The sequence below is a fragment of the Symphalangus syndactylus genome, chromosome 18, assembly GCF_028878055.3.
Source record: "Symphalangus syndactylus isolate Jambi chromosome 18, NHGRI_mSymSyn1-v2.1_pri, whole genome shotgun sequence".
Classification (NCBI taxonomy): Eukaryota; Metazoa; Chordata; class Mammalia; order Primates; family Hylobatidae; genus Symphalangus; species Symphalangus syndactylus.
The window spans coordinates 17,972,856-17,997,417 of record NC_072440.2 but is presented as its reverse complement, the minus strand read 5'-3'; the positions used below and the strand labels follow the sequence as shown (position 1 = coordinate 17,997,417).

The following is a 24,562-nucleotide window of genomic DNA, read 5'->3' as shown; positions in this document are numbered from 1 at the left end:
CTCATTCCACTGATGAGCCAACTGAATCTCAGAGAAGTTAAGTAACTTGCCTAAGGTCACACTATAAGTGGTATACCCAGGATTCAAACCCAGGGAATCTGGCTGTAGAACATGTGTTTTTTTTTTTTTTTCTGAGATGGAGTCTCGCCCTGTTGCCCAGACTGGAGTGCAGTGGCATGAACTTGGCTCACTGCAAGCTTTGCCTCCCAGGTTCATGCCATTCTCCTGTTTCAGCGTCCTGAGTAGCTGGGACTACAGGCGCCCGCCACCACGCCCGGCTAATTTTTTTGTGTTTGTTAGTAGAGACAGAGTTTCACCGTGTTAGCTAGGATGGTCTCGATCTCCTGACCTCGTTATCTGCCTGCCTCGGCCTCCCACACTTGATCTTAGCCAAAAGGCCAAGAAGCGATGCCTCGGCCTCCCAAAGTGCTGGGATTACGGGCGTGAGCGACTGCGCCGGGCCAGAACATGCTTTCGTAATCTCTGTGCTATATTTGGCTCTTATCATTATAATTTAATGTTTTTTCTTTTATTCTTGTCACATGGCATGCAACAAATGTTGTGCAACAAGTCTACCGTGGAGAGGCAGCCAGGGCTCAGCCATGTAGGCCCTTGTTGGCCATGTGAGGAATTTGGATTTTTTCTTTTTTTTCTTTTTTTTTTTTTTTTGAGAAAGAGTTTCGCTCTTGTTGCCCAGGCTGGAGTGCAATGGCACGATCTCGGCTCACCGCAACCTCCACCTCCCGGGTTCAAGTGATTCTCCTGAGTCAGCCTTCCAAGTAGCTGAGATTACAGGCATGTGCCACCACGCCCGGCTAATTTTGTATTTTTAGTAGAGATGGGGTTTCTCCATGTTGGCCAGGCTGGTCTCAAACTCCGGACCTCAAGTGATCCGGCCACCTTGACCTCCCAAAGTGCTGGGATTACAGACATGAGCCACCACACCTGGCCTGGAATTTGGATTTTATCCTAGGAGTTTTGTTGAGTTTTAAAGAAGTGGAGTAACATGTTCAGATTTCTGTTTCAGAAAGATCTTTCTTGGAGCAGTGTGGACTATGAGTTAGAGGGAGGCAGATTGGAGGCATGTATCTCAGCCTCTTGCATTAACTCAGGTTGGTGGTAGGAACTAAGGTAGTGTTGGGGCATGGAATAGCTGGTTGTAGGGCTTGAAAGAGAGGGAACAGTGCAGGGTAATGCCTGGCTTCTGGCTGCCTTCTATGTGGATGGTAGTGTGTTTAACTGAGAGAAGGCTCACTGTGGGAGGATCTGGTTTGGGGAGGCAGTAGAGGATGTGGTCAATTTGGGTCAGGGTGAATGTGAGATGTTCCAGTGAAGATGTTAGGTGGGTAATTGACTGTGTCTGAAGACAAGGGAGAGATCTGGGATTTAGATACAGGTATAGAAATCTTCAGCATCCAGCCTTTCATTCATTCAACAAATATTGGGCACCTACTGCATGCAAGATATCATGCTAGGGCTGGAGATTTAGCAGTGAACAAAACAGACCCCTGTCCTTGTGAGGCTGACTCCTCAGTGGGGATCAGGTGAGATTCTTCAAAGTTGAGGGTGTAAAATGAAATGACGAAAGAAGCCAAGACAAAACTAAGCATTTAATGGTCAGGAGGAGGAGAGGTACAAGCATTTGGAGAGGTAGGAAGGAAATCAGAAGGGTATGATATTAAGGAAGCCAAATGAAGAGAGTTTTGTGGATTGGGGAGTAGTCAGGAGTGTGAAAAGCATCCCAGCGGTCAAGTAAGATGAAGATTGAAAAATGTCCATTGGACTTGGCTTCGTGGCAGCTTTTGGCCACATTGGCCAGAGCAGTTTCTGTGGGAGTGGTTGGAATGGAAGCCAGACCAGAGTGAGTTAAAGAATGAGTGCAAGATGAGGCAGTAGAGACAGGATACACAACTATTTTGACAAGTTTGGTGTGTGCAGAAGGTGAGAAATGGGGGTGTGAGTAGAGGGGAACATGGAGTTAGGAAGGATTTGTCTACCCCCTAAGATTGGAAACACTTACCTGATTAGCTGCTGATAGGAAGGAGCTGTAGAGAGACTGGTTCTACCCATATGAGTTGGAATTCTTCTCACCTCTCTTACTTGTTTATTGAGATTGTACAAATTAATTTTCTTATCTCCAGTGTCCTTAGCTAGAACATGGTGATAATAGTGAGAATTAAACAAGATGATGTATATAGATTTCCTGAAGGCTGCATCCCTCAGCCATTGTGATAACTGATACACACTTCTTTCCTTCCTTCTAACATTCTTCCTGCCTGCCATACTTCCGGACCCAAGAGCATCTAGTCTTGGGGCACTGGATGAGAGGCAAGTGTAGATCTCTTGGGGGCAGTGGTGGGGAATAGGGGATGTAGAAAAAGGCTGTGAGATCTGTAGGGAGATCTGTGCAGCATGAAGCCAGGTAGCACAGGATCAGAGGCTCAACCTGCAAGAGGGAGGAGGGAAGCAGGCACTGCCAGCAGGGAATGGTATGGAGACCTGGAGTAGGAGGGTGGAGAAACTCTGGATCCCTGAGAGATTGGGCCAAGAGGAGCCCATCTGGAAGGAAAGCTTGGTGCCCCTTCCTGGGAAAGTCATGGGTTAAATTGTTGCCCCAGAGAGTTGCTGTGAAACCCTGAGGGATTCCCTGTCAGCTGCTTTAGCCCCAGGATAAAATACAGATTATTCCCAACCCAGGGGCTGGTGAAATGGGAGCTTCTGATGTCTTTATCTAGGATTCTGCGTTTACAGTGGCCCAGGGAAGGCAGAACAGAGGTTAGTACTGACTGAAAGCCTTACTGGGGAGACTGGGAGGAGCCAGCAGCACAAAGGCCTGGGCCAGGGTCAACAGCTAAGGCAGAAACTGCTGGCCGGGCGCAGTGGCTTATGCCTGTAATCCCAGCACTTTGGGAAGCCAAGGTGGGTGGATCACCTGAGATCCAGAGTTCGATACCAGCCTGACCAACATGTAGAAACCCTGTCTCTACTAAAAATACAAAATCAGCTGGGCGTGGTGGTGCATGCCTGTAATCCCAGCTACTCAGGAGGCTGAGGCAGGAGACTCGCTTGAACCTTCGAGGCGGAGGTTGCAGTGAGCCGAGATCGTGCCATTGCACTCTAGCCTGGGCAACAAGTGTGAAACTCCATCTTAAAAAAAAAAAAAAAAAAAGACCAGGCACAGTAGGTCACACCTGTAATCCCAGCACTTTGGGAGGCCGAGGTGGGTGGATCATGAGGTCAAGAGATCGAGACCATCCTGGCCAACATGGTGAAACCCCATCTCTACTAAAAATACAAAAATTAGCTGGGTGTGGTGGTGCGTACCTGTAGTCCCAGTTACTCAGGAGGCTGAGGCAGGAGAATCGCTTGAACCTGGGAGGCAGAGGTTGCAGTGAGCCGAGATCATGCCACTGCACTCCAGCCTGGCGACAGAGTGAGGCTCCGTCTCAGGAAAAAAAAAAAGAAAAGAAACTGTTATTGGAACTCTGTTCTGAGAACAAATTGCTTTCAACAGACAATTCAGAAATGAGAATAAAATAGTAACTACTGTTCTTTCTGCATCTGAAACTGGATTGTTTTCTATAAAACTGAAAGAAGGGATAGAAGGAGCAGATGTGCCCTTCCTAGGTCCTTGTCAAATGTACCAAATTGTAGTGGAAGATCATTCAGAATGGAAGAAAATGAACACTTATTGTAGCACTTACTTTGAGCCAAGTACTTGTTAGATGTTCTCCATACATTTGTCTTACTTAGCTTTACAACACTCTGTGAGGTACAAGTATCAAAACTGAGTCTCAGAGAAGTTAAAAAACCTTTCCAGAGTGAAACTACTAGACAGTGATGGAGTACATTTTGAACCAAGTCTGTGTAACTCTGAAACCAGAGCTTTTTGATACCACCCAGGCTTGGGACTCTCTGTGACAAGTCTGGTTTAAACTGCTCTCTGCTTTATTCTCACTTCCCTGAAGCTTCCTCATCCTTCATACGACTGACCCTGGAGCTGAAGGCCAGGTTTTGCAGTGGTCTGAGGTACGTGTGGTCTCAGGCAAGATTAAGTGGCCAAGGGGCCAATGTCCCTCTTGACGGGACAAGTGGGAATTGTTGGCTGGTGTGTTTTAGTCATGGGCTCATGGTGGTGTTGACATAATGTCAGCATTGCTTAGCATCTGGTGCAATAAGCTGGCCATGCTTCTGTAGGTTGTATTGAATCTAGCGTGGTAAGAATCTTATTCCTGGTGATACTTGGATGGGTACCTGTCACATCAAAACTGGGAGAGGCCTGGCGCAGTGGCTCATGGCTGTAATCCCAGCACTTTGGGAGGCGAAGATGGGAGGATTGTTTGAAGCCAGCAGTTCAAGATCAGCTTGGGCAGCATAGCAAGACCCTGGTCTCTACAATTTTTTTTTTTTTTTTTTTTTTGAGATGGAGTCTCACTCTGTCACCCAGGCTGGAGTGCAGTGGTACAATCTTGGCTCACTGCAACAACTGCCTCCTGGGTTCAAGCAATTCTGCTGCCTCAGCACCTGAGTAGCTGGGATTACAGGTGCCTGCCACCACGCCTGGCTAATTTTTGTGTTTTTAGTAGAGATGGCCAGACTGGTCTCAAACTCCTGACTTCAGGTGATCCGCCCGCCTTGGCCTCCCAAAGTCCTGGGATTACAGGTGTGAGCCACTGTGGCTGGCCACAAAAGTTTTTTGTTTTTTTTTAATTAGCCAGACCTGGTGGTACACACCTCTAGTCCCAGATACTCAGGAGGCTGAGGCAAGAGGATCCTTGAGCCTAGGAGGTCAAAGCAGCAGTGAGCTATGATCGCATCCCACTCTAGCCTGGGCGACAGAGTGAGAGCTTGTCTCTAAAAAAACACAAAAAGCCCCAAAAAACGCTTTCAGAGATCATTTGTTTAACCTCTCATTTAAATGAGGAAACTGGCAGGATTGAACAGGAAACTCTAGCTGAGGCAGAAGATCAGCTTGAACCCAGGAGGTAGAGGTTGCAGTGAGCTGATATAGCACCACTGCACTCCAGCCTGGGTGACAGAGTGGGACTCCATCTTAAAAAAAAAAAAGCTGCAGTGAGCTATGATCACGCCCCACTCTAGCCTGGGTGACAGAGTGAGACCACTGAGGAAATTGAGGCCCTCAAAGGGGAAAGGATGCAGTGTCTGTCAAGTTCTAGTTTCTACCAGCCAAGCAATTCTAGAGGAGAAACTCTCTTGTTAAAGTAGAGGTCGCTGCCTCAGTCTCTGTCTTGTTAGGTTTCTGGAGCAGCCTCTGTACCTTCTCCTTTATGATTTGCCCCCTGTTTCTGTATTTACTAAGAAGATTAATTTGTTACTGCCAACAGTCTACAAGCTGGCTACAGTGCAGTGCCCAGCTTTCCTTCCATAATACTGAATACGCCATCCAACATTTAGGAGAGAATACAAGGACCCATCTGGATTGAAAGTCAAAATTTTGGAAGTACTCCTTGACTGCCCATGTGGGGTTCAGCTGCTGCTGCTTTTTCTAGTACTTCCTCAGCCCTTTTCTGGCCTAGGGGCACTTTTTTATTTGTATGTTTTATTAAGTTGGAGCTTGTAGCCCCCACTTCATATTTTTTCAGTAAATTTTTAGTGAATGCCTATATGGGCCAGGTGCCCAAGTTACAGCTGAAGCAGCAGGTTCCATATTTACTATTTTTTTTTTTTTCTTAAGTCAGAGCCTTGCTCTTGCCCAGGCTGGAGTGCAGTGTCATGATTTCGGCTCACTGCAACCTCCGCCTTCTGGGTTCAAGAAATTCTCCTGCCTCAGCCTCCCGAGTAGCTGGAATTACAGGTGCCTGCCACCATGCCCAGCAAATTTTTGTATTATTATTATTATTTTTTTTTGAGACCAAGTCTCCCTCTCTTGCCCAGGCTGGAGTGCAATGGTGCAATCTCGGCTCACTGCAACCTCTGCCTTCTGAGTTCAAGCGATTCTCTTGCCTCAGCCTCCTGAGTAGCTAGGATTACAGGTGTGTGCCACCACGCCCAGCTAATTTTGTATTTTTAGTAGAGACATGGTTTCACCATGTTGGCCAGGCTGATCTCGAACTCCTGACCTCGTGATCTGCCGCCTCATCTCCCAAATTGCTGGGATTACAGGCATGAAACACTGCTCCCGGCCAAATTTTTGTATTTTTAGTAGAGATGGGGTTTCACCATGTTGGTCAGGCTGGTCTCGAACTCCTGACCTCGGGTGATCCACTCGCCTCGGCCTCCCAAAGTGCTGGAATTACAGGCGTAAGCCACTGTGCCCAGCCCCGTATTTACTTTTCATAGCCACCTTAAGACCTCCACTGCCACAGCCATGGCTAGAATTTCACTAGCCTCTGGCACAAAGCAGTGGTGCCCAGGCATATGGCAGGGATAATGCTCTCCCAGCCAAAGTAGCAATGTCATCTCTTCTTTCTTCTTCTCCAAGTCACTCAGCCCTAAACCAGGTGTGTTCCAATTTTCTCTACTATATGTGCCTCAACCTCCTGTCAGCTCCAGAGAAGACAGGACCACCTTCCGAAGAAGGTAAGATGCTACAATTTGACCACCCATGTGGCCTGTGCTGGTTTTTAGAGTCTGGGTGCCTTGCTGATTGGCTAGATAGTGAGTTAGTACAGGCATGAGATTTCTTTGCTTGAGGCTGCCCAGAGGAATCGCAGTGATGCAATTATAGCTTGATTCCTAGGGATGTGAAATAATAGAACTGGAAAATGACAGAACCCAAGTCTCCTGGCACCTTAGAGTTGGGAAGGATCCTAATGTTCATCAAGTCTAGTTCCTTCTTCCTGACAGTCTCCTCTGCAACATCCCCATACCAGGCCTCAGGAGTCCAGTGTTCACTATAGCATTAATAGTGTGTTCTGTTTCTTCATTCATTCAAGTAGTGTTTCTTTTTTCTTTTTCTTTCTTTTCTTTTTTTTTTTTTTAAGACAGTCTCGCTCTGTTGCCCAGGCTGGAGTGCAGTGGCATGATCTCAGCTCACTGTAACCTCTGCCTTACAGGTTCAAGAGATTCTCCTGCCTCAGCCTCCCAAGTAGCTGGGATTACAGGCTCCCGCCACCACGCCTGGCTAATTTTTGCATTTTTAGCAGAGACAGGCTTTCACCATGTTGGCCGGGCTGGTCTCGAACTCCTGACCTCAGGTAATCTGCCTTGGCCTCCCAAAGTGCTGAGATTACAGACGTGAGCTACCATGCCCAGCCAAGAGGTATTTCTTGAGCATCTGTTGTGTGTCAGACTCCATTCCAGGTGCTGGTGAAAGAGCTAGGGATACAAAGCCCTGCTGTCATAGATTGAGACAGGCAGGCAATAAGCAAATGCATACTATGTCAGAGATCCATAGGCACTATGATAAAAATAAAACTGGGCAAAGGGATAGAGAGTGATAGAAGGAGGAGAGAGACATGTTAGATAGGGTGGTCAGGGAAGGCCTCCATGTGGAAGTGGCATGTGAGCAGAGGTCTGAGTCAAGTAAAGGAAAGCCATGCAGAATCTAGGCAGGAGGAACAGCAGCTGCAGGGCTGAGAGCTGGAAGTTTTTCCTCTTGTTGAACATTCATTGAGCTTCTGCTGCCTGCCAGGGGAGGCCTAGGTACTGCTGTGGATAGAGCAATTGTAACAGTATGTTATTTGCCCTGAGGGGTTCCTCTGTCTTAGACCTGTCTCCTGATATAATAGAAAACAGTTTAATCATTGTTTCATCATTCATTCAACAAATATACCTCTGTGGGTAAGACCTAGTTCTGGCTCTTTTCCCCCTTATTATATTTGTGAAGACTCTGTGTCCTCTCCCCCACTCTCTACACCTGCTGCTTTCTTTTATCTTTCCCAGACATCATGCTGGGAGTGAGCGAAGCCCAGGTGAGCATTTTTATTGCTTCCAACATAGCTTGGCTACTGGTTCTCTCACTATGCTGGCTACTCCTTTATGCAATCTCCCTGTTAAGGCATGGTCTGGCCTGCAGAGAGAACAGCATGATTTCTGCCATGTAGCCTAAGACTATTGGCAGTCACATCACCATCACCTCTCATGTTCATGAGTGCCTGCTCCACTGCTTCTGGAAGTCCCCTTGCTTGTCAAACCAAGGGGAGCCCCACACATCTCTTGCCTTAAACACTGGGGCTTCTTAAATCTCAGCGTGCCAGGAAATGCAGCAGATCTCTCATACATGCAGACTACTTCTTTCATTTATATATCAGGAGAAAGGCAGGTGTATGTGTGTGGCTGAAGGATATTTGTTTCATTATTATTATATTGATTAGAGCATGCTTTGGTGGACAAGCACTGAACTTGGAATTAGGAGAGCTGACCTGGCTCTGCTACCAAATTGCTGTGGCACATGTGCTATCCTCATCCTCTGCTTGCCCAGGACTTGGCCCTGGCAGGATGGATTCTTTCGGTTGACCTTCAACTGAAGTCCTGTCTTTCAATCTCTCATCCACTCACTGCTGGAAGGATTATCTGAAAACAAAGTCTTAACATCTTAACTCCCCTGGCCTTCAGCTGTGGTCTCCACACGTCAGTCTGTGGAGTAGTGTCAGATAGTGATGAAGTTTTCTCTGGTCCATGGTGAAATGTGGAACATAAGGATAAAGTTGACTTTATTTAGGTTTTTTTGTTTGTTTGTTTTTTGAGAGAGTCTCACTCTGTTGCCCAGGCTGGAGTTGAGCGATGTCAGCTCACTGCAACCTCCACCTCCCAGATTCAAGTGATTCTTGAGTCTCAGCCTCACGAGTAAGCTGGGACTACAAGCACATGTCACCATGCCCAGGTGATTTTTTTGTATTTTTAATAGAGATGGGGTTTTGCCATGTTGGCCAGGCTTGTCTTGAACTCCTGGCCTCAAACAATCTACCTGCCTTGGCCTCCAAAGTGCTAGGATTACAGGTGTGAGCCACCGCACCTGGCTTTTATTCAAATTTTAAGCTCTGAAGTCAGTCTTTTTCTTTCCTTTTTTTTTTTTGTTTTGGGACAGCGTCTTGTTCTGTTGCCCAGGCTGGAGTGCAGTGGTGCGATCTCGGCTCATTGCAACCTCTGCCTCCCGGGTTCAAGCAATTCTCCTGCGTCAGCTTCCTGAGTAGCTAGGACTACAGGCGCTTGCCACCACGCTTGTCTAATTTTTGTATTTTTAATAGAGACAGGGTTTTGCCATGTTGGCCAGGCTGATCTCGAACTCCTGACCTCAGGTGATCTACCTGCCTTGGTCTCCCAAAGTGCTGGCATCACCGGCTTGAGCCACCATGCCTATCCTTCTTTCCTATTCTTTTGGTATTAAAATATTCCTTCTTTTATGAAACTGTTTTCATAAGAAATCTAGAAGTCTCTGCCCTCAGGATAAAGTCCCAATTCCTTAAGTGACATTTGCTTAAAGGTCTTTCACAGTCCAACTGCAGATTACACCACATAGTTCCCCAGCTTCTGACACCCCACATCTATTCACTGAGTGTCCAGTCACACTGAATGGAAACATGGCATGTCTTCTCATGCCTTCAGGCCTCTGAACACCTTGCTTCCTTTTCTCTTTTCTCCTGTCGCTGCCTCTTTTCTCCTCACCCTCCACAGTTTGTTTGTTTGTTTCTTTCTTTTTTTGAGACGGAGTCTCGCTCTGTTGCCCATGCTGGAGTGCAGTGACATGATCTCGGCTCACTGCAGGCTCCGCCCTCTGGGTTCACGCCATTCTCCTGCCTCAGCCTCCCGAGTAGCTGGGACTACAGGGGCCCGCCACCTCGCTTGGCTACTTTTTTGTATTTTTAGTAGAGATGGGGGGTTTCACCGTGTTAGCCAGGATGGTCTTGATCTCGTGACCTTGTGATCCGCCAGCCTCAGCCTCCCAAAGCTTGCTTGCTTTTTTCTGAGATGGAGTTTCACGCTTGTCACTCAGGCTGGAGTGCAATGGTGCCATCTCGGCTCACTGCAACCTCTGCCTCCCAGGTTCAAGCGATTCTCCCACCTCAGCCTCCCAAGTAGCTGGGATTACAGGCACCTGCCATCATGGCTGGCTAATTTTTGTATTTTTGTAGGGACGGGGTTTCACTATGTTGGCCAGGCTGGTCTTGAACTCCTGACCTCAGGTGACCTACCCTTCTCAGCCTCCCAAACTGTTGGGATTACAGGCGTGAGCCACCGCGCCCGGCCCACCGTTTCTTCCTCTTTGACCTTGCCTTCCCCATGCCAGGTGGCCTGAGTCACTCCCTCCTCAATATAGTGCTGATCACATGTCCTGCAATTGCCTGTCTCGTTATGTGTCTCTTCCCAGCAGCTGCCAGTTCCTGGAGGTAGGGCCTGGGTCTCACAGCCTGTCCTAAGAGTAGTAGCCACTCAATGGACATATGTCAAATGAATGAAAGAATGAATGTTTTTGGGAGGCCGAGGTGGGTGGATCACCTGAGGTCAGGAGTTTGAGACCAGCCTGGCCAACATGGCAAAACCCTGCCTCTACTAAAAATACAAAAAATTAGCTGGGCGTGGTGGTGGATGTCTGTAATTGCAGCTACTTGGGAGGCTGAGGCAGGAGAATTGCTTGAACCCAGGACGGGGAGGTTGCAGTGAGCCGAGATCGCGCCATTGCACTCCAGCATGGGCAACAGAGCAAGACTCTGTCAAAAGAAAAACAAAAAAAAAAAAATAAAAGAATGAACATTAATTTTTGAGACATATCCATGTCCTTCCGCTTGTGAAGCTTAGTCTTTCCCGGTGGGCTGAACCTTGCTCAAAGGAAGAGAAGCCTCTGATTTCCTTATTTCCCACTATACTGCATTTACCCTTGCTGCCCTGTGCAGTACTCTGCATGTAGTAGGTACTAATGTGCTGATTACCTCTTCTCCTATGTTCTCTGTGTGGCTTTCCTCTACTTGTTCCCTCCCTAGAACTCTCTGCAGTGTCTGAGCTCCTGCAGCATGGGTTGCCCCAGATAAGCAGCAGGAGCCCTGAAAGCCTTGCCTTCCTGTCTGATCGCCAGTACATGGAGGGAGCTGCTCGCCAGAGACAGTACTGCATCCTGCTCCTCTTCTACTTGGCCTACATCCATGATGACAGGTCAGTGCACAGAGGTGGGTGGCTGGTGGTGGGTCTTGGGACCTTCAACAGCAGTTCAGTTCAATAAATAAGGGCATCTCTCCAAGCCTGATGCTGGGCACTGGGGACACGGGGATAAGTGAGAAATGGGTTGTGTCCCTGAGAGGCTCATATCTTAGAAGTGGGTTAGAACAGGTGGGTAGACAGAATTAGAAAGAAGCCTAGAAAGAGAGACAGAAGCCTAGAAAGCCAATGAGTATTCCTTGCTATCCTTGAGGGTGTTGTTTGTCCACAGAAAAAAACTTCAGTAGTTTACTTTGGTTTTAATTATTACTATTCAATTTATTACATTTTTAAAATCATGGCTGGGCACGGTGGCTCACGCCTGTAATCCCAATGCTTTGGGAGGCCAAGGTGGGCTGATACTTGAGGTCAGGAGTTCGAGACCAGCCTGGCCAACATGGCGAAACCCTGTCTCCACAAAACATACAAAAATTAGCCGGGCATGGTGGTGCACACCTATAATCTCAGCTACTCTGGAGGCTGAGACAGGAGAATTGCTTGAACCCAGGAGACGGAGGTTGCAGTGAGCCAAGATCGTGCCACTGCACTCCAGCCTGGGTGACAGAGTGGGTGAGACTCCATCTCAAAAAGGATATAAAAATAAAAATAAAAGGACTGTTCTTTCGTAAGCTGTAAGAAATAATTTATTGGGCTGGGTGCAGTGGCTCACACCTGTAATCCCAGCACTTTGGGAGGCCGAGGCGGGTGGATCACCTGAGGTCAGTTTGAGACCAGCCTGACCAACAAGGTGAAACCCCATCTCTACTAAAAATACAAAAATCAGGCCGGGCGCGGTGGCTCACTCCTGTAATCCCAGCTCTTTGGGAGGCCGAGACGGGTGGATTACGAGGTCAGGAGATGGAGACCATCATGGCTAACACGGTGAAACCCCATCTCTACTAAAAATACAAAAAATTAGCCGGGCGTGGTGGCGGGTGCCTGTAGTCCCAGCTACTTGGGAGGCTGAGGCAGGAGAATGGCGTGAACCCGGGAGGCAGAGCTTACAGTGAGCCGAGATCGCGCCACTGCACTCCAGCCTGGGTGACAGAGCGAGACTCTGTCTCAAAAAAAATAAATAAAAAATAAAAATGAAAATACAAAAATCAGCCGGGCATGGTGGCAGGCACCTGTAGTCCCAGCTACTCGGGAGGCTGAGACAGGAGAATTGCTTGAACCCAGGAGGCGGAGGTTGCAGTGAGCCAAGATCGTGCCACTGCACTCCAGCCTGGGTGACAGAGTGAGTGAGACTCCATCTCAAAAAGGATATAAAAATAAAAATAAAAGGACTGTTCTTTCTTAAGCTGTAAGAAATAATTTATTGGGCCAGGTACGGTGGCTCACACCTGTAATCTCAGCACTTTGGGAGGCCGAGGCGGGTGGATCACCTGAGGTCAGGAGTTTGAGACCAGCCTGACCCACAAGGTCCCAGCTACTTGGGAGGCTGAGACAGGAGAATTGCTTGAACCCGGGAGGCGGAGGTTGCAGTGAGCCGAGATCGTGCCACTGCACTCCAGCCTGGGTGATGGAGTGATACTCTGTCTCAAAAACTAAATAAATAAATTAATAATAATAATTTGTTGGCTGGGTGTAGCAGGACAAGCCATAGACAAAACCTTTCAGACACTGAATTGTAGAAGGAAGGGCTTTATTCAGCTGGGAGCATTGGCAAGCTACTGCCTTAAAATCCGAGCTCTCCAAGTGCACAATTTCTGTCCCTTTTAAGGGCTCACAGCACTAAAGATTTCACATGAAAGGGTCGTGATTGATTTGAGCAAGCAAGGGGTACGTGACAGGGGCTGCATGCACCGGTGGTGAGAGTGAAACAGAACAGAGCAGGGAGTTTCACAGTGTTCTTCCATACAGTGCCTGAAATCTATGTGTAACATCGGGTTCTAAGTCATGAGTTGATTTTTAACCGCTAGGTTTAAGCCAGGCAGGCCCAGGCCTGGTTTTGGGCCTGGCGCCAGGCTGCCTGTCTTTGATTTCACTTCCTTGTTTTTTTCTTAAAACAGGTACTGGCCGGGCGCAGTGGCTCACGCCTGTAATCCCAGCACTTTGGGAGGCCGAGGCGGGCGGATCACGAGGTCAGGAGATCGAGACCATCCTGGCTAACACAGTGAAACCCCGTCTCTACTAAAAATACAAAAAATTAGCCAGGCGTGGTGGTGGGCGCCTGTAGTCCCAGCTACTCGGGAGGCTGAGGCAGGAGAATGGCTTGAACCTGGGAGGCGGAGCTTGCAGTGAGCCGAGATTGCGCCACTGCACTCCAGGCTGGGCGACAAAGTGAGACTCCGTCTCAAAAAAAAAAAAACAAAAACAGGTACTGAGTAGAAAACAATATAAAACAATATGAGAGGGTCTCTCTCTTCCCTCATGGGTGTGGTGGCTTACACCTGTAATCCCAGCACTTTGGAGGCTGAGGTAGGTGGATCACCTGAGTTCAGGAGTTCAAGACTAACATGACCAACATGGTGAAACCCTGTCACTATTAAATACAAAATTAGCCAAGCATGGTGGCGAGCACCTGTAATCCCAGCTGCTGGGGAGGCTGAGGCAGGAGAATCACTTGAACCCGGAAGGCAGAGGTTGCAGTGAGCTGATATTGTGCCATTGCACTCCAGCCTGGGCGACAGAGTGAGACTCAAGTCTTTTTTTTTTTTTTGAAACGGAGACTCACTCTGTTGCCCAGGCTGGAGTGCAGTGGCCCGATCTTGGCTCACTGCAAGCTCCACCTCCCGGGCTCACGCCACGCCATTCTCCTGCCTCAGCCTCCCGAGTAACTGGGACTACAGGTGCCCGCTACCACGCCCGGCTAATTTTTTGTATTTTTAGTATAGACGGGGTTTCACTGTGTTAGCCAGGATGGTCTGGATCTGACCTCGTGATCTGCCCGCCTCGGCCTCTCAAAGTGTTGAGATTACAGGCGTGAGCCACTGCGCCCGGCCGACTCAGTCTTAAAAGAAAAAAAAATTATTAAGGTAAAATTTACACAACATAAACTTGACCATTTTAAAGTGAACAATTCAATGGTATTTAATAGTACCTTTAAAATGGGCAACCACCCCCTTCATCTAGTTCTAGAACATTTCCATCAGTGCAAAGCTGTCACTTCCATTCCTCCTCCCTCCCCAGCTCCTGGCAACCAACAATCTGTTCTGTCTCTTTGGATTTACCTATTCTGAATATTTCATATAGATGGAATCATACAGTGTGTGACTTTTTGTGTCTGGCTTTTTCCACTTAGCATAATATTTCAGAAGTCCATCCAGTGAGCATAATGTTTGTACCGTGTATCAGTACTTTGTTCCTTTTATGGCTGAATAATATACCTTTGTATGTATACACCATAATTTGCTTTTATTCACCTGTTGATGGACATTTGGGCTCTTTCTGCCTTTTGGCTGTTGTGAATAGTGCTGTTGTAAACGTGTGTGTACATGTATTTGTTTGAGTAGTGTTTTTAATTCTTTTTAGGTATATTCTCAATCCTCTCACCTTGGCCTCCCCAAATGTTACCATTACAGGCATGAGCCACCACACCTGGCCTCCTGTTTGCTGTCTTTTCACTTTCTTTTCTTTCTTTCTTCCTTTCCATTCCTGTCCTGTCCTATCCTGTCCTTTCCCCTTTTCCCTCCCCTCCCCTCCCCTCCCTTCCCTTCACCTCCTTTCCTCTTCCCTCCCCCCCCACTCTACCCTCCCTTTTTCCTTACCTTCCCCTTCCCCCTTCCTTTCCTTTTGTATCTTGCTCTCTCACCCAGGCTGAATTGCAGTAGCATAATCATGGTTCACTGCAGCCTCAACCTCCTGGGCTCCAGCGATCTTCCCATCTCAGCCTCCCATGTAGCTGGGACTATAGGCATGCGTCTCCACAACCAGCTAATTTAAATTTTTTTTTTTTTTTTTTTTTTTTGTAGAGATGAGGTCTGACTGTGTTGCCTAGGCTGGTCTCGAACTCCTGGCCTCAAGCAGTTCTCCCACCTCAGCCTCCCAGAGTGCTGGGAGTCTAGGCATGAGCCATCACACCTGGCCCTTTTCACTTTCTTAGTGGTATCTTTTGAAGCACAAATGTTTTTAATTTTGATGACCTCTAATTTATCTATTTTTTTCTTTTGTCATTTATGCTTTTGGTGTTATATCTGTTAAATACACCACTGTTTAATGATAAATACAAGAAGAGAGGGGTGGAGCAGCTGCCAAAGCAGGGCCTTCTGAACCCCAGCAGTAGCACCCTTCTCTTTAACAGTGCTGGTCCAGCTGGCAGATAGCTCACCTCCCAAGTGTGAATGAGCAGTATTTGGCCCCTAACTGAGCCTTGCACAAGGCATAGAACAATGTGATGTATATATATGGCAATGCTTTGTAAGTATGTATAGCACACTGTTTGTTTAAGATGTCATTAGGTTGTGGGCATGCTGGGGCAGGACAGTGGGCTGAGGAAGGATGTGGCCAGGCAGGATAGAAGAGCCCAGTGGCCTGCCAACTCTGCCTTTCTCACTCAGGCTTTTCTTGGTTGACAGGTTTGTCTCAGAGGCAGAGTTATTTGAGGCTGTGCAAAGCTTCCTCCTGTCTCTGCAGGACCAGGGCGAGCGCCCCCCACTGGTGGTCTTCAAAGCCTCCATCTATCTGCTTGCAATCTGCCAGGACAAAGACAATACACTACGTGAGGTATGGACCACAATGCCTGGGCTCCTTCTCCTCCTGTACCTCTTTACATTAGTGTTCCCTGGGAGACCATGATGATGATAGTGTATAGACAAGTGGGTGGTAGAGAGAGAGAAAGTGGAGGTGTTAGGAGAGTGGAGAGGAGTAGGATGCAGACTCATACAGAGCCTGTGTAATTTACCTAATTATCTCAGCCTTCCTGGGAGGAAGAGATTATTATTTGCATTCTACAGATAAGAAAATCAGGACTGAGGCTGGGTGCGGTGGCTCACATCTATAATCCCAGCACTTTGGGAGGCTGAGGTGGGCTGATCACCTGAGGTCGGGAGTGCAATGGTGCGATTTCGGCTCACTGCAACCTCCACCTTCTGGGTTCAAGCGATTCTCCTGCTTCAGCCAGGAGTTCAAGACCAGCCTGGGCAACATAGTAAGACCTTGTCTCTACAAAATATTAAAAATAAAAATAAAAAAACTCTTTGGTCACCTTTAGAGGATGCTATGCAACAAACTCATGTTTTTGAAAACTGGTAACCAAAGGAAAAGAATCAAGCATTTAACCTATGTTTCCTATGTAATCTAACCCTTCAGAGTAACTGAATAGTTAATGAGGGGAAGTTTCCTTTTTTTTTTTTTTTTTTTTGTTGTTGTTGAGACGGAGTCTCGCTCTGTTGGCCAGGCTGGAGTGCAGTGGCAGGATCTCTGCTCACCACAAGCTCCACCTCCTGGGTTCACACCATTCTCCTGCCTCAGCCCCCCGAATAGCTGGGACTACAGGCACCCACCACCACGCCTGGCTAATTTTTTGTCTGTTTAGTAGAGATGGGGTTTCATCATGTTAGCCAGGATGGTCTCAATCTCCTGACCTCGTGATCTGCCCGCCTCGGCCTCCCAAAGTGCTGGGATTACAGGCGTGAGCCACTGTGCCCGGCCGGAAGTTTCCTTTTATACAAGTATTTAAGTTAATAAACAAAGGGAGAATGACAGAACTAGAATATTATTGCTTTGTAATCCCTAATTAATTAGTGGATCTAGGCAATGATCACCAGTGGCTGCTACTAGCACAAAGAGAGAGACAACAGGACATTGTGTGCCCAGGTGTGTCTTACTTGAAAACCCATTCACTTCCACTGTGCCTTTCTGTTTCCATTCAGATTAAACCAGGTCTACTCTCATCACATTTGCCTCAACAGTAATCAGAAAGAGGCAAAATTAATAGTCAGTGAAGGAAGAGTATCTTTAGCTTTAGACTGAAGGGTCCACACTAAGGAACAGAAGCAATATTCTGTGAAATAGGTGAGAGGTTCAGTGATGAATCAGACATGGTCCTTGATCCCAGGAGTTTATAAAGAAGCTGGAGAGAGAAAACTTGTCCACACACAACCACCACGAAAGTGATCCAATAGCCTGATTAACAATGATCTGAGTCCCAGCAATCCACTTTCTTTGATAAACTGTTACCAGAAGGAGATACCAATACCTCAGAGCTCTTTGCTCCTGTGCCAACCAGAGGTAGTACTAAGGAATGAGCCTTAGGAGTCAGTCAGGTCTGAGCTGGAGTCCTGACTCCCCCATCAGTTAACTGTGTGACCTAGAGAAAGTTACTTGAACTTCAGTCTTGATTTTTTTTTCCAGAATACTAATAATTTTCATGACCTGAGAAGTCTTTGCTTCAAAATGAAAAGTTCTAATAATTGAACAACCAAGAGTCTTGCTCTTGTTTCCCAGGCTGGAGTGCAATGGCGCCATCTTGGCTCACTGTAACCTCCACCTCCCGGGTTCAAGCAATTCTCCTGCCTCAGCCTCCCGAGTAGCTGGGATTACAGTGGGATTACAGGCATGTGCCACCACGCCCAGCTAATAATTGTATTTTCAGTAGAGACGGGTTTTCAACATGTTGGTCAGGCTGGTCTTGAACTCCTGACCTCAGGCGATCCACCCGCTTCAGCCTTTCAAAGTGCTGGGATTACAGGCATGAGCCACCGTGCCCAGCCAGAAAATTTTTAAAAATTGGCCAGGCATGGTGGTGTGCACCTGTGGTCCCAGCTACTGGGAAGGCTGAGGTGGGAGGATTACTTGAGCCCAAGAGCCATGTTCATGCCACAGCACTCCAACCTGGGTGACAGAGTAAGACCTTGTCTCAAAAAATAAGATAAAATTTAATATAAATATATAAAGGGCAACATACAATCACAGCTTGATTTTTCTACTCAATTTTATTTTGATATTATTTCATCTTACAAAAATATTACAATAGCCGGGCGCGGTGGCTCACGCTTGTAATCCCAGCACTTTGGGAGGCCGAGGCGGGCGGATCACGAGGTCAGGAGGTCGAGACCACGGTGAAACCCCGTCTCTACTAAAAATACAAAAAAATTAGCCAGGCGTGGTGGCGGGCGCCTGTAGTCCCAGCTACTCGGAGAGGCTGAGGCAGGAGAATGGCGTGAACCCGGGAGGCGGAGCTTGCAGTGAGCCGAGATTGTGCCACTGCACTCCAGCCTGGGCGACAGAGCGAGACTCTGTCTCAAAAAAAAAAAAAAAACAACAACAACAAAAAATATTACAATAATAGTTCAGAGACACCTATTTGCCAGATTCACCAATTTTTATTTTTATCTCATTTGCATTCTGTCTCTTCCCATTCCCACCCCCATATTCTTTTTTTCTGAACCACTTGAAAATAATTTTCAGAGAGTCATTTTATTCATAAATACTTCAATTTGTGTTTCCTAAGCATTAGGACTTTCTCTGTTACATAATCAGGGTACAGTGATCAAAATCAAGAAATTTAACATTGTATATAATATTATGTAATCTTTAGTCGTCAATATACGAAAATTTTTTTTTTTTTTTTAAGATGGAGTCTTGCTCTGTCGCCAGGCTAGAGAGTGCAGTGGCGTGATCTCAGCTCACTGCAACCTCCGCCTCCCGGGTTCACACCATTCTCCTGCCTCAGCCTCCTGAGTAGCTGGGATTACAGGCGCCCGCCACCACGCCTGGCTGATTTTTTGTATTTCTTAGTAGAGACGAGGTTTCACCGTGTTAGCCAGGATGGTCTCGATCTCCTAACCTCGTGATCTGCCCTCCTCGGCCTCCCAAAGTGCTGGGATTACAGGCATGAGCCACCGTGCTGGCCATACGTTTTTTCTTTTTTGAGACAGAGTTTTGCTCTGTCACCCAAGCTAGAGTGCAGTGGCACAATCTCGGCTCACTGCAACCTCTGCCTCGGGTTCAAGCAATTATCCTGCCTCAGTCCCCCAAGTAGCTGGGATTACAGCTGCGTGCCACCATGCCTGGCTAATTTTTGTGTTTTTAGTAGAGACAGGGTTTCACCATGTTGGCCAGGCTGGTCTCGAACTCCGGACCTCGTGATCCACCTGCCTCAGCCTCCCAAAGTGCTGGGATTACAGGCGTGAGCCACCGTGCCTGGCTTACAATTCCTTCTATGTTTTTTAGTTGGAGTTCTACTGTATGGATGTTTTCTTTCTTTTTATTATTCATTTTACTCAATATTATTATTATTTTTCGAGACAGGATCTTGCTCTGTCACCCGGACTGGAGTGCAGTGATGTGATCACAACTCCTTGCAGCCTTGACCTCCTGAGTTAAAGCAATACTCCCACCTCAGCTTCCTGAGTAGCTGGTACCACAGGCATGCACCACCATGCCTGGCTAATTTTTTTTATTTCCTGTAGAGACGGGCTGGTCTCAAACTCCTGGGCTCAGGCAGTCCCCCTGCCTTAGCCTCCCAAAGTGCTAGGATTACAGGTGTGAGCCGCTGCTCCTGTCTCCAGTATTATTTTTGAGAATTAGTCGTGTAGATTCACGTTGCCCTAGTTTATCAGGAAGTTGTTCTGATTAGAGTGAAAAGAAAGGTTAGGAGGGAGGTGAAAGTTTAGAAGGCAGAACATGGACCATCAAGCTACTGGAGGCAGGGAAGCTCTTTGTTCTGAGCAGCTGGTAGGGCTAAAGAGGTGTGGGTAGAGGAGCACCCTCCATGGTCACTGAGGTCCTTGGTGAGCAATGGGACTGCCTAGATGAGGTGGTGCTGCAAGGGGCACCTTCAGGAGGCTCATGGATGTCTTCCCCATAAAATTTGCCTGCTAGCTCCCAGGCCTTTCCTTTGCTTCTGTCTCTGATGTCACCTTCTTTATGTGGTATCTTTATGAGAAGGCTTCCTTGGTGCCATTTACCTGTGAATGCCCTTTGTGTAGAAGCAGAGTAACCTTGTATACTGCATTGTGCAGAAAGGCAGGACTCCTGGGTGCACATTCTCGTTCTGTTGCTAATGTTCTGGGCCTTCCTGGCGAGATCTCCTTCCCTTTCTGGGCCTTGGGCAGAGTTATCTCTGAGATCCTGATTCTCATGGTCTTTGAGCCTTTGTGGAAGCAGTGGAGAAGATACACACTGATATGTGTTGAGGTATATATCTGAGGATCCCCAATAGCTGGAGTGTGAGTGTCTCTGTGGGGATGGATATTTCAGAGTGTCAGGCCCTACTTATGCCTGGAAACTCTTCCTTTTCAGCAACTTCATTGCATTTTGATCAGCATTTCCTAAGCTGTTGAACACAACTCTATGCCGATGATTTTTTATTTGCTTTTCAACATTTCAGCAACTGAACCAATGTGGATTGACCACTTGACATGAGCTAGGTACCATGTGGGGCCCTGTCAGGTCTGAAATGAATCAAACAAGTTCCTTGCCCTCAGAGAACACAAGTTTGTCAGGAGAGACAAAAAGATCTCCTATGGGTCAGGCAGCTACAGTAATGAGTGCTCTCCTGCAGCTGGAGGACTGGCCAAGAATCAGCAAAGCATTATATAGCATCAGGAGAGGCTTTGTGGAGGAGATGGAGGAGGTGAAGGGAGAACCTTGAAGCTGAGAGCAGAGTATGATTTAATGTACAGAAGTGGGAAGATGCCCAATCTATCCATTCAAGGAAGGAAGCCTAGCTCAATGTGCCTTAACTAAGTCATATGGGAAGTAGAATAGAGAGGAGCTGAAAAGGTAGACTTAAGTCTTAATTAACATGCTTGAAAATGAAATTAGGCCGGGCGCAGTTGCTCACGCCTGTAATCCTAGCACTTTGGGAGGCCGAGGCGGGTGGATTGACAGCTCAGGAGTTTGAGAGCAGCCTGGGCAAGGTGGTGAAACCCTGTCTCTACTAAAATACAAAAAATTAGCTGGGCATGGCGGCGTGCGCCTGTAGTCCCAGCTACTCTGGAGGCTGAGGCAGGAGAATTGCTTGAACCCAGGAGATGGAGGTTGCTGTGAGCTGAGATTGCGCCACTGCATTTCAGCCTGGGTGACATAGCGAGACTCTGTCTCCAAAAAAAAAAGAGAAAGAAATTAAGGGAACAATTCTATTTACAATAGCATCAAGAAATTAAATACTTGGAAATATAACTTAACAAAGTATAAGGACTTTGTATTAGTCAGTTCTCACATTGTTATAAAGAACTACCAGAGACTGAGTAATTTATAAAGAAAAGAGATTTACGTGACTCAGTTTCACAGGCTGTACAGGAAGCATGGCTGAGGAGGTCTCAGGAATCTTACAGTCATGGCGGGAAGCAAAGGGGAAGCTGGCACATCTTATATGGCTGGAGAAGGAGGAAGAGAGTGAAAAGGGAGGTGCTACAAACTTTAAAACAACCAGATCTTGTGAGAATTCACTCAGTATCACAAGAACAGCAACGGGGAGGTCCACCCCCATGATCTAGTCACCTCCCACCAGGTTCCTCCTCCAACACTGAGGATTATAATTTGGACATGAGATTTGGGCGGGGACACAAATCCAAATCATATCAACTTATATAGTGAAAATTTCGTACTGTTTTTCTCTAGTTTTTTTTCTTAATTAAAAATCTAAATTAACAGACTGCATTCATAAATTGGAAGACTTAATAGTTTAAGATGGCAGTGCTCTCCAAATTGATTGGTAGATTCAATGCAATCTGTATCAAAATCCCAGTTGTACTTTTTTGCAAAAATGAATAAGCTGAACCTAAAATTCATATGGAAATGCAAAATAGTCAAAACAATCTTGAAAAAAAAGAACAAAGTTGGAAGACTCATACCTTTTTTATTTTGGAACTTACCAAAAAACTGTAGTAATCAGGATAGTGTGGTACTGACATAGGGGTAGACATATAGATCAATGAAATAGAATTGAGAGTCCAGAAATAAACCCATATATTTATGGTCAGTTTTTGATGAGGATGCCAAGATAATTCAATGGGGGAAGATTTGTCTTTTCAGAAAATTTCCAGGAACAACTAGATATACACATGCAAAAGAATGAAGTTGGACTCTTAACTCATACCGTACACAAAAATGAACTCACAATGAGTGAAAGACCTAAATGAGCCAAAACTGTACAACCCATATAATAGCATACTAAGGAATTTTTTTTTTTTTTTTTTTTTTGAGATGGAGTTTCACTCTTATTGCCCAGGCTAGAGTGCAATGGTGCGATCTTGGCTCACCACAACCTCTGCCTCCCGGGTTCAAGTGAGTCTCCTGCCTCAGCCTCCCAAGTAGCTGGGATTACAGGCATGTGCCATTATGCCCGGCTAATTTTGTATTTTTAGTAGAGACAGGGTTTCTCCATGTTGGCCAGGCTGGTCTCAAACTCCCGACCTCAGGTGATCCACCCACCGCAGCCTCTCAAAGTGCTGGGATTACAGGCACGAGCCCCCGCGCCCAGCCTCATACTAAGAAATTTGAACGTTGTTATGGGAATTCAGTGGGAAGAGGTAGGTTTGTGAGGAGTAAGAAATTATTAAACAAGGCTGGGCACGGTGGCTCACACCTGTAATCCCAGCACTTTAGGAGGCCAAGGCGGGCAGATCACCTGAGGTCAGGGGTTTGAAACCAGCCTGACCAACATGGAGGAACCCCATCTCTACTAAAAATACAAAATTAGCCGGGCATGGTGGCACATGCCTGTAATCCCAGCTACTCAGGAGGCTGAGGCAGGAGAATCACTTGAACCCAGGAGGCAGAGGTTGCGGTGAGCCGAGATCATGCCATTGCACTCCAGCCTGGGCGACAAGAGCGAAACTCTGTCTCAGGAAAAAAAAAAGAAATTATTCAACATATCTCCCCTTCACCGCTTCTGTGCCAGGCCCTATGCTAAGTGCACAGATTAATCTGCCACAGTCCCTACCCTCAAGCAGCTTTCAGTCTAGTGTGGGAGGTAGACATGCACACTGACAATTACAACCCACTGTGGTACCATCATCAAGCTGGGTTTCTTGACCTCGGCAGTATTAACATTTTGTACCAGATCATTCTTTCGTGATAAGCTTTCCTGGCATTATAGGATATTTAGCAGCATCCCCACTCTCTCCCTACTAGATCTCAATAGCATTCCCCCAATCAAGATAGTAAAAAATGTCTCCAGACTTTACCAAATGTCCCATGGGAACAAAATCACCCCTAGTTGAAAACTTCTGTTATAAGGTTAAGTACAGTGGTATTTTCTCACTAAAGTGCCTTGGGATGAGCTAGCCAAGGTGTCCTGGAATACTGAGATGACAGTACATTTTTCCTAGTCATCTCTTGGCCATGTTGGGGTCTCTTGGGTCCTCTGCAAGGTGTATTTACCTCCTTTCTTTTGCCTCCAGACTATGGTCAGTGCAATCAGAAAATTCCTAGAAGGCATCCCAGACCTGCAGCTAGTCTATACCCACCATCCGCTCCTGCTCAGGTTCTTTCTGTTGTATCCAGAGCTCATGAGTAGGTATGGGCACCGTGTCCTGGAACTTTGGTTCTTCTGGGAAGAGAACAGCTATGAGGAACTGGATGATGTCACCTCTGCTGGGCAGCCCGCCCTTCCTGCCAGCTTAGCAGTCCTGTTCCAGTTGCTCAGAAGCATCCCCAGCATCCTGCTCATCTTGCTGGTAGGCAACCACTCATTCATTTCTACATTCAGAAATGGTGGGCCTTCTCTCTCTGAGAGCCGGTTTACTGAGGTCGGGAGGCACCCACATCTGCTTCAGCCCACCTCCAGACTTATCACTATCTGCATGTGAGTTGAGGGGGCGGTAGTCTCTTCTACTTGTAGGTGCCTGGTTTCTGTAAATCCATACTCTTTCCTAAGTCTAATGGAAGTCTACCAACTGAGAGATGTGTGCCTGTCTTCCTCCCAGGGGATGACACTATAAAATGCAGATATTAGTCACCATCCCCTCTCACCTCCCTGTCATCTCTCAAGCAGATTCTGCTGACACAGGTTTAATGTTAAAGGAAGCCCATGGGGCATGTAGATGGAGATTTCTGATGGCAGAGGGACTCCTCTTTTTTGCCATGACTCACATGATAATATTATATGTGCATTAGTTGCTCAGGCATACCTAGAATTGTCAGATGCCCCAGTACATTTTTTTCTGGAGACAGAGTCTCACACTGTTGCCCAGGGTGCAGTGCAGTGGCATGATCTGGGCTCACTGCAACCTCCACCTCCCAGGTTCACGCAATTCTCCTGCCTCAGCCTCCCGAGTAGCTGGGACTACAGGCGCACGCCACCACACCTGGCTAATTTTTTTTTTTTTTTTTTTTTTTTTTTTTTTAGAGATGGGGTTTCAACATGTTGCCCAGGCTGTCAATACTTTTTAGTGAAGTACATTACTGAAATTCCCATCAGGAATTAGATGGGTTAATTAGATTAGATAAGGTAAACTGCCTAGTGGCTGGCTTTAACTCCACTTTTTTTCCTTCTACTCAAGAAAGCACATTGAACAACAAATTAGATACCAAGGAGAGTAGCAGGGTACAGAACTAAGATACTAGGTTTTCTTCACCA

The 24,562-nt window shown here is 46.9% G+C and overlaps 1 protein-coding gene across 1 annotated transcript in view; it reads left to right on the top strand.

Moving 5' to 3' along the window:
* The window catches only part of MEI1 (meiotic double-stranded break formation protein 1), a 103,907-nt gene that overhangs the window by 52,116 nt on the left and 27,229 nt on the right, over nt 1-24,562 (top strand). Inside the window, exons 16-20 of the mRNA XM_055253040.2 lie at nt 3,969-4,029; nt 6,443-6,540; nt 10,881-11,049; nt 15,609-15,756; nt 23,385-23,660. Of these exons, the coding sequence (XP_055109015.2) occupies nt 3,969-4,029; nt 6,443-6,540; nt 10,881-11,049; nt 15,609-15,756; nt 23,385-23,660 (752 nt within the window). The remainder of the gene's footprint in view (nt 1-3,968; nt 4,030-6,442; nt 6,541-10,880; nt 11,050-15,608; nt 15,757-23,384; nt 23,661-24,562) is intronic.